Genomic DNA, 10,229 nt, shown 5'->3' on the forward strand with positions numbered 1-10,229 from the left:
AATAAATAACTTAAATTTAAAAGATTTTGCACAGCAAAGGAAAACACTGACAAAATGAAAAGACAACCTACCAAATGGAAAAAAAATATTTGCTAGTGATATGACTGACAAAGTGTTTAACTCTTTTCCTTACATTTAGAATGACTTTCAAGGCCCACTTCAGAGATCACCTCCTTGTGAAACCTTCTCTGATGCTTCCCCCAGGACACTCCCTTCTTGTTCCAAAGTGATCACTTCCTTTTTGAAATCCTGTTGCTGGTCCTTCTGCTTTCTCTGAAGTCTACCTAACCAAGATGTTCTTTTCCATAGTAATGCCTATCAAAATCTCTACAATTTCTGAGAGCTCCCGAGGCGTTACTTTCTTGTGGTCCCACTTTTCTGCCTGGCTCGTGGGCTGAACTCCATCTTCCCTTGAATCAATCCAGACAGAAAACTCACTTCCTTCACTGGTTTTCATAGCAAAGATGATCTATACATGAGAATTTTGTAAGTTTGGTAATTTAATGGGAAAGGACAAAAAACAGAGTAATGTTCATAACTTCCTGACTAGATCTTTCCTCTCTCTTTTTTTTCCTCACTCCCTTTATGGAGTAAAAAAATGTTCCTGTCTTTGATTCATGTGTAATTATTTTCCATCCTTCTCTGGGCTTTTGGGGTTGCCAACACACTTCTTCCCATGTGGACGTACCTGTTGAAAGTTCACTGTCAAGGCACACTGGCCACAAAAGCATCTGCCCCTGAGACAGAGGGAGTTTTCTTCTATCAACTGCTAAGAGAGTACAGTTTATCTTGTCATACTATAGTAACTACTTTCACACATATACTTTTTCTTGTTGGATAGTAAAGTCCTCAAGGATAAGAATCAAGTTTTCATCTTTCTGATCTTCATAGTTCCCACTTTAGACATGGTGGTCAATAAATTTTTACTGAAGAAATGAGTAAATGATTACACTGTATATGACTTCAGTCCCTTTCAGAAAGAACCAAATGTATTTCTTTAAAATAAGCATACTTGAATCAGAAGAAATTAACCCATTTTATGGGTAAGTGAACACAAAGACCATGATTTCTTTGCCCAGTATGTAACATTTAATAACAAATGACAGAAGACATTGAATCACAGATATAATTGAAATAGCCAACAGGCAAAGGGGAGGATGGAATCAGATGCTGAAATATGGGAAAGTCTAGTCTCCTTCTTAGAAGCTGAACATTGGGTGAAGAGCTTCTAATCTCATTGGTGACATCTGAAGATGTCACATAGCTATACTCTGGTGCCTTTGATGTTGCAAGAATTTGGGGACAAACAGAAGCTAAAAATAGATCATAAAGCAGGAGAAATAGGCTTGTGGACAGTTCAAAAGGATAAATTCCACAATATATCAGCAATATTCAACCTTGCATGAAAATCAGAAATAGTATAACCATAGCAATTTGATGATGAGCAGGTGGTATGCAGCGTCTGCCATGGAAAGTCAAGATATTCATTGCAGAATGGAATCAGACAGAACTCATATACTTGGTAGCGCCCATAACAAAAACCCAAATGGGAGACTAAGAACTTGTTAGCTGTCCATGGGTGGGTTGAGGCGATAAATTGTTCAGAGATGCTGTGTCCTGGGCAATTTTAAATGAGCAGCGTGGCTTTTAGCAGGTGGGCTCACAGCAAGTGGGCTCACAGATGGGCTCAGTGCAGGTGGGCTGGCAGCAGCAGGCTGGGCGGCAGCAGGACTGCCCACAGTAAGATGGGCGGCAGCAGGAGGCCTGGGCATAGTGCAGCTGGCAGCAGGATGGGGATGTGCAGCTCACCACACAGCAGGGAGGCAGGCTGGTGCCCTCCACGCGGCAGTCAGGGCGGCACCATCTGGTGCGGCTGCTCACAGCTCCACTGCTGCCCACCTGGCCATAGCCAATGCTGCCACCAATGCCATAGCCAGTCTCACAGCCACTGGTCTGGAGGCAAGTTGGCTGGCAGCAGCTGGTCTGGATGGAAGTTGGCTGGCAGCAGCTGGTCTGGCAGCAGGTTGGCTGGCAAAAGTTGGAACCACAGGTCCCACCAGTGGAGCAAGTGGGAAACCCACAGAAGCTGGTGGAGCAACAGGCCATGGTGTCAGGAGTTGGGCTGAGAAATGCAATGCTTGGAGGATTTGGGGTGGTGACTTCTGTGTCAGGCCTTTTATATATCTGGGCCAGCTGCTATTTATAAAATTATTAGCATATCTTCCTTGTTTTTGTATAAATTTGTTTTTCAGTGGTCCTCTGATTGGCTTACATTGAAATACCTATGATACATTATGGGCAGCAGTTTAGAAATTACTTCGTTTTATAGTTTCATTTGGACTCCTCATATTGGCCCTTTGCTCTTTGGAATAAGTTTGTGGTTTTCCATGTTCAAAGAGCCCTCCCATTTTTGTCCACGTCAACACCCTCATTTTGTAGAGGTAGTTATTCCATGTGATTCTCTGTCCAGGTCTCTAAGACTAAGACTAATTGTGTTGTTTTTAGCTATTTTTTCCCCTCTTGAATATATAAAGTGAATTCTCTTGAATTTAGAACATCAAGACATCCACTGAATTGAAAGGTACCTTTGGTCACACATAATTAAAAGCTCCCAACTCATTTATTCCAACATCAAATAAATCACCATCATTGTTCCTTTGATTTCAACCAATTTGAAATGTGTAAATTATTACTTGTATTTCAGGCCAGAAATATTTCCTTGTGAACCAAATGATATGGTATATAGAAAGATAACCAACACAGTGCTTTGCTTCTGGTAGAACCTTAATAAATGTTTATTGAATCTGACTTTCAATGGGTGGAGTAAAAGGCATGATTCATAGGTGTCTATACCACTTATAAATGATTAAATAGAACGTTCAAGCTGTAGTGCCTCTCATGAAGCAGTCCTTATTATTGTCAAAAGAGAAGAGGAAAAGCTGACATCTTTTTATATTTAATAGTTGAACTAAGTCTTAAGAAAAAGCATCGATAAGCTCTGACATTTTGAAGGGTGCACTGTATCTACTTTCCTCTTCTCTGAAATAAGTAATCTTGTGTGTGACCTATCACTGCCACCAACTGAACTATAGAGGTGAGTGCTGGGAGCTTGTAATTGTCTCAGAAATATTGTTCTCAAAGTGTTCTATGTTTTGTCCTATTGTATTTTGTATGTTGTGCTCACATACTTAAGAACTGAAAAAATCAAATGGTAAGAGGTATTTTTTGTTCCAGATGTGTGTGCATTTATTGAGAACATTTTTCAGACTGGGTTGCAAAGTATAAAATACATAGTTGTTTCAGGTTTCTGATGAATGTGTCTGACACATCCATTAGAATGGTGATGGTAGAACTCACTGGTTACCTCCGCAGCTGTTTGTTCTATTCTCATTGAGACCATAGATACACCATAAAAATACAGTTAATGGTGGTTAGTGTTGGATTTGAAACTTAGAGAGCAATCTGGGAATCAGCGGGAAGAATATAATAGGCTAAGGTTTAGGAACTGAACATAAATGTTCTTGGAAAATAGATAGTATCTGATAGTATCTGGTTGATATTTTGAAATCTAGTTAATAGGTAATACAATTTATTTAGATATGGAGCCTGCATGAAGGAGAACATCTAGTGTATTAAGTAGAAGGAGATTAAAATATGGTAGGATTACATCTATAGCTTTGATCAATCTGAAAATGTTAAGTAAAAATGGCATGGTGGCTCAGAGGGTAAAGAATCTGCCTGTAATGTGGGAGACTCGGGTTTGATCCCTGGATTGGCAAGATACCCTGAAAAATGAAATGGCAACCTACTCCAGTATTCTTGCCTGGAGAGCCCCCATGGATAGAGGACTGGTGGGCTACAGTCTATAGGGCTGCAAAGAGTTGGACACGACTGAGCAACTTCACTTTCTTTCTTTTCGCAACAGATTAGATCAGGTAAGTATTTGAGCAACTATGAAGATTACTTGAAGCATGGAGCATATTGCTAAGCAATAGATTTAAGTATAATGTAATTTGTATTTAATCTCTCTGGCTTAGACTTTAAGTTCATGCCTTAGCGTTACTGTCAAATTCACTCTTCTTGAACTCCAGCTAAAGGTGGATAAACTTCAAGGTAGAAGGAAGAAAATAACTCAGTTTGCTTTGCAAGTTTAAGTATTTTATTTGAAATTAACAGGGGACATTGAAGGAGAAAGCAGGTCTGAAAATATGTGGGAATCAAGAGAGGAAAGAGATCAGAGATGTCACTGAAATGAAGAGCTACTCGAATCTGGTACTCTGCTCAAGCAAGGCAGGAAATTCAGACATCGTGGTTGAGGCTTGTTTTCAATGTGGTATTTCAGAACATTCAAAAGTATCCTAAGACTTTCATTTCTGAGCAGCTTAGAAACTTCGCGATACTTAGCATCCAAGAAAAATCGAATGGTTCTTCAGAGATCAGCACAGGTTTGTTCTGCTTCCCCTTTCATTCTTAAGTAATCAGCACCCTTGCTTTAGCAGATGGGCTCACAGATGGGCTCAGTGCAGATGGGCTGGCAGCAGCAGGCTGGGCGGCAGCAGGACTGCCCACAGTAGGATGGGCGGCAGCAGGAGGCCTGGGCATAGTGCAGCTGGCAGCAGGATGGGGATGTGCAGCTCACCACACAGCAGGGAGGCAGGCTGGTGCCCTCCACGCGGCAGTCAGGGCGGCACCATCTGGTGCGGCTGCTCACAGCTCCACTGCTGCCCACCTGGCCATAGCCAATGCTGCCACCAATGCCATAGCCAGTCTCACAGCCACTGGTCTGGAGGCAGGTTGGCTGGCAGCAGCTGGTCTGGATGGAGATGGGCTGGCAGCAGCTGGTCTGGATGGAGGTTGGCTGGCAGCAGCTGGTCTGGCAGCAGGTCGGCTGGCAGGGGCTGGAGCCACAGGTTACCCCAGTGGAACAGATAGGAAATCCACAGAAGCTGGTAGAGCAACAGGCCATGGTGTCAGGAGGTGGGTTGAGAGGAGGGCTGTTAAGAGAAGTTTGAGTTTTGGCTGCACCGTCTACATCTGCCCTTTTATATATCCCGTAGAGCCATGGAATTTCCCTAACATTTAGCATTTTTCCTGGATACCATTGCAGAGTCAGCCTCTGATTGGCTAATATTTGAGTTGTTAAGAAGGTTATAAATAGCATTTTGAATAGCCTGCTTTTGTCATTGTTCAATTAAATCTCATTATGTTTCTTCTTTGCCCTTTGGGTCAAGCCAAGGCTCATTATGGAAATTGCATGATAGATGAGACTTTGGCTAACTGTTGCCCTGGCTTGTTTTGTCATAAATGTCCTTCGATAATCTTTAGGCAGAGTTTGTCTAAACTGAACATTCCCTTCCTAAGTGGTCATTCAATTAAGGATCATGATTTTGTAAACAATTTGTCTAGACTTGGAATGGCTACCACTAGTGTCATCAAAACATGAACTATTACCTGAGTCATCAACATCAAAAGAAGTATGCCTTTCTATGCTTCAGTTGTGTAAGCTACAGGATCCTCAGCACTCTAACTAGTATTTTTGTTATTAATGTACATATTCTCAACTGAAACCCTTAGTGACTGTTCCTGTAGATTGTTTTCTGACTCTGCTAATTTAAACATAAGATAGTAATGAATACACATTTTAATAAGTCAAACAGTATGCAGACATATAAAGAAAAGTTAATGTTATTCTCCCTTTTCCCAAAACATACATATCCCTCCCAAAACTAGTACTTCAGAGATAGTCAATATTAACAGTTTTGGGGCACATTCTGTCACATTTCTCCTTGCTTCTGCAAACATAAACCAGAGTATGCACATATATATATCATTTAGCTTAGTAGAGCTGTAATCTCCCATACCTATTTATGCAATGCAAGAGACCTGCTTTTGATCCCTGGGCTGGGAAGATACCCACTCCAGTATTCTTGCCTGGAGAACTCCATGGACAGAGGAGTCTGGCAGGCTACAGTCCATGGGGTTGCAAAGAGTTGACATGACTGAGCAACTAACACACTATACCTATTTATTATTAAAAATTTTTAATAAAATACACATAAAATTTACCAACTTAACAATTTTTAAGAGTTCACTCTACTAGTGTTAAGCATGCTCACATTGTTGTGCAATCAATCTCTAGAACTCCTTTTGTCTTACAAAACTGAAACTCTGTATCCATTAAACACCACTTCCCTGTTATCCCCTCCCCAAACTCTTGGCAATCATGATCCTACTCTGTGTCTTGATGAATCTAACCACTTTTTGTACCTCATTTACATTGAATCATACAGGATTTGTCCTTTTGTGGTTAGCTTATTTCACTAAGCATAATGTCCTCAAAATTCATCCATCTTGAAGAGTATGACAGAATTTCCTTCTTTTTTAAGGCTGAATAAGATTCCATTATATGCATATTCCACAATTTGTTTATCCATTCATCCATCAACGACACTTTGGCTGCTTCCATCTTTTAATTACTATAATTAATCTTGCAGGAACATGAATGTACAAATATCTCTCCAAGACTATGCTCTCAGTTTTTTTGGGTGTATACTTAGGAGTACAATTGCTAGATCATATGGTAATTCTAATTTTTATTTTTTGAGTAACTGTCATATTGCTTCCCATAGTGGGTATATCATTTACATTCCCACCAGCAGTGCACAAGGGTTCCAATTTTTCCATGTCCTTGCCAATACTTTTTTGAGTATTTTGAGAATAGCCATTCAAATGGATGTGAAGTGGTATGTCACTGTGGTTTTGGTTTGCATTTTCCTAATTATCAGTGATACTGAGCATCTTTTCATGTTTTTTTTCTTTTTTTGCCATTTGTACATCTTCTTTGGAGATATGTGGATTCATGTCCTTTGCCCAAATTTTGTTGTTATTGGTTTAGAGTTGGTGTTCCTTTTGTTGAGTTGTAGGGATTCTTTACTTTGGAATCTATGATTTGCAAATATCTTCTCCCATTCTGTAGATTGCCCTTTCATTTAGTTAGTTGCTATTGTTGTTCAGTCAGTTAAGTTGTATCTGACTCTTTGCCTGTCCTTTGATGCAGAGAAGTTTTTAATTTTGATGTAGTTCAGTTTACTTTTAACTTTTGTTACCTATTCTTTTGGGGTCATATGCAAGAAATCATCATTATCAAATCCAGTATCATGAAGATTTTCCTCTATGTTTTCTTTAGATAAGTTTATGGTTTTAACTCTAAGTTTTTGATCCATTTTGAGTTATTTTTGTAGACGTTTTAAGATAAGGGTCCAACTTCATTCTTTTTCATGTTGACATCCAGTTTTCCCAACACCATTTGTGGGAAAGATTGTCCTTTCCTACTGAATGCTCTTGGCACCTCTCTTGCAAATCTTTTGACAGTAAGGATGAGGGTTATTTCTGGGCTCTCTGTTCTGTTTCATGTTTGTCTCTATGCCTGCTTTTGTGTCAGTACCATGCTGTTTTGACTACTCTAGCTTTGTAGTGTAGTTTGTAATCAGGGAATAAGATGCCTCCAGCTTTGTTCTTCTTTCTCAAGATAGCTTTGGATATTCAAGGCCTTTTGTGGTTCCATACAAATTTTAGGATAGCTTGTTCTATCTATGAGGAAAATGCCATTGATGTTCTAATAAGGATTGCATTGATCTATAGATTGCTTTGGGTAGTATGGACATTTAAGCAATATTAATTCTTTCAGCCATGAGCATGGACTACCTTTAATTTATTTGTGTCTTCTTTAGTTCCTTTCATTCATGTCTTACACTTTTTAGTGTTCAGACCTTTCACCTCCTTGGATAACTTTATTCACAATATTTTATTCTTTTTGATGCTGTTGTAAATGGGATTGTTTCTTGAATTTTTCTTTCTGACAGAACGTTGTTAGTATATAGAAGTGCAAGAAACTTCATGTGTTGATTTTATATGCAAAAACTTAACTAAATTTGTAACATTTTTTTTTGGTAGAATCTAAGATTTTCTGTTTATAATATCACATCATTTGCAAATAGAGACAATTGTAAATCTTATAACTTTTATTTCTTTTTCTTGCCTAATTGCTCTAGATATGCCTTCTAGTACTATGATTAAATAGAATAGGTGAAAGTGGACATCCTTCTCTTGTTCCTGATCTAGAAGAAAGGTTTCAGTTTTTCACTGTTGAGTATGACATTCATGTGGGATTCTCATGTGTGGCTTTTGGTATGCTGAGAGAGTTTCCTTCTAGTTCTAGTTTGTTGAGTGTTGTTTTTTTTTTTTTTAATTACAAAAGGGTATTGAATTATCTCCAGTACTTTTTCTGTATCTATTGAGATAACCAAATGTTCCCTCACTTAATTCTGTTATGTGATGTATTACATTGATTGATTTTCATATATTAAACCATATTTGTATCCTAGGACAAAATCTCATTTGGTCATGATGCATAGTCTTTTTAAATGTGCTGTTGAATCCTATTTGATAGTATTTCATTGAGATTTTTTGTGTCAGTATTCATCAGGGATATTGGTCTGTAATTTTCCTTTCTTGTATTTTCTTTGTCTGGCTTTGGTATTAGAGTAAAGCTGGCCTTGTAGAATGAATTTAGAAGAGTTCCTTTATCTTCAATTTTTTGGAAGAATCTGAGGAGGATTAGTGCCTCATTTTTCCTTAAATGTTTTATAGAATTCACCAGTGAAGACTTCTGGTACCAGAATTCTCTTTGTTGAGAAGTTTTATTATTGATTCCATCTCCTTATTAATTATACATCTGTTAAGATTTTCTATTTATTCATGATTCAATTTCAGTGGATTGTGTGTTTCTAGAAATTTATCCATTTCATCTTGATTGTGCATATTATTCTTTCAAGTAGCTATGTAATATTCCAGAGTATGGTCATACAACACTTTATTCAATCATCCCCCTATTGATAAACCCTCAATTTTTTTTAGTTTGTGCTTTTTATGGGGATTAACCTCTCCTGGATTTGATCATATTTCCTAACATGGTATAAGAAGAATAGTGTGGAATATCACAGTCAGATTAGAATCTTTTGTGCAACACTCAATGAAGAAAAAGAGCTTTGTTTGCTGTTATCAAATGTATATATTTTATTAGATCTTGGTATATTATTCCCTTTTCATAAGAAGTGCAATTTGCAAATGGTGGAGTTTAGGAGGTGAGTGTATCTGAGAAGGAGAGATGGTTCTTCCTCAGCTTTGGCAGCAATGAGCTGTGAAGAGGAGTTTTGCTGAAGGTCAGTCCCAACTCAAACTGGTTTTCCCATTTATTGAGTCATATTTGTATTTTGGTCAACTTAGTGGAGAAATCAACATTTTTCTAGTATTGAATGGAATCAGATAAGTCTATGAAGTTCAAATATTTGGTAACCTTTCATAAAATTTTGATTAAAGTTCAAGAACTTGTTAATGGTCCAAGGATGGTGGAAGAGATAATTACTTCAAGGACTGAGTTGGAAGTTGAACTTTCAAGTCGAAAATCAGCATCCTGGCTTTTAGCAGATGGGCTCACAGCAGGTGGGCTCGCAGATGGGCTCAGTGCAGATGGGCTGGCAGCAGCAGGCTGGGCGGCAGCAGGACTGCCCACAGTAGGATGGGCGGCAGCAGGAGGCCTGGGCATAGTGCAGCTGGCAGCAGGATGGGGATGTGCAGCTCACCACACAGCAGGGAGGCAGGCTGGTGCCCTCCACGCGGCAGTCAGGGCGGCACCATCTGGTGCGGCTGCTCACAGCTCCACTGCTGCCCACCTGGCCATAGCCAATGCTGCCACCAATGCCATAGCCAGTCTCACAGCCACTGGTCTGGAGGCAGGTTGGCTGGCAGCAGCTGGTCTGGATGGAGATGGGCTGGCAGCAGCTGGTCTGGATGGAGGTTGGCTGGCAGCAGCTGGTCTGGAAGCTGGTCGACTGGCAGCAGCTGGAGCCACAGGTCCCAGCAGAGGAACAGATAGGAAATCCACAGAAACTGGTGGAACAGCAAGCCATGGTGTCAGGGGTTAAGTTGAGAGGAATGTTGTTAAGAGAAGTTGTTGAGTTCTGATGGACACTTCCACAGGGGGCCTTTTATAAGCCCTGACTAGCTGCTATTTGCATAATCCTTAAAGTCCCTTCCTTGTTTGTTTTAAAACAACTTGTCTCTGGATGGTAATTGGCTGTCCCTGAGTTATTTGTTCTTCTCTGAAAGCTTTGAAAGTTAATTTTATTTGGTCTTCAATTAGGAGTTTTCACCATGGTCAAGTAGTCATT

General features: G+C 39.6%; 3 protein-coding genes across 3 annotated transcripts; all 3 read right to left on the minus strand.

The window, feature by feature from the left end:
* Positions 1–1,066: 1,066 nt before the first annotated feature.
* On the minus strand, positions 1,067–2,135 carry LOC110141024 (keratin, high-sulfur matrix protein, B2D). Its single transcript, XM_020899745.2, has one exon. The coding sequence runs from the start codon at positions 2,104–2,106 to the stop codon at positions 1,648–1,650; it is 459 nt and encodes a 152-aa protein (XP_020755404.2). The 5' UTR covers positions 2,107–2,135; the 3' UTR covers positions 1,067–1,647.
* Positions 2,136–4,136: 2,001 nt separating this feature from the next.
* On the minus strand, positions 4,137–5,124 carry LOC110141040 (keratin, high-sulfur matrix protein, B2B). The gene has a single exon (XM_020899763.2). It carries the CDS (start codon positions 5,084–5,086, stop codon positions 4,493–4,495), a length of 594 nt encoding a protein of 197 aa, XP_020755422.2. The 5' UTR covers positions 5,087–5,124; the 3' UTR covers positions 4,137–4,492.
* A 1,703-nt stretch (positions 5,125–6,827) lies between these two features.
* On the minus strand, positions 6,828–10,004 carry LOC139039121 (keratin, high-sulfur matrix protein, B2B). The gene has a single exon (XM_070479440.1). It carries the CDS (start codon positions 9,966–9,968, stop codon positions 9,480–9,482), a length of 489 nt encoding a protein of 162 aa, XP_070335541.1. The 5' UTR covers positions 9,969–10,004; the 3' UTR covers positions 6,828–9,479.
* Between the last annotated feature and the right edge of the window lie 225 nt (positions 10,005–10,229).

This window comes from Odocoileus virginianus, chromosome 17, assembly GCF_023699985.2.
Source record: "Odocoileus virginianus isolate 20LAN1187 ecotype Illinois chromosome 17, Ovbor_1.2, whole genome shotgun sequence".
In the NCBI taxonomy this organism is placed as follows: domain Eukaryota; kingdom Metazoa; phylum Chordata; class Mammalia; order Artiodactyla; family Cervidae; genus Odocoileus; species Odocoileus virginianus.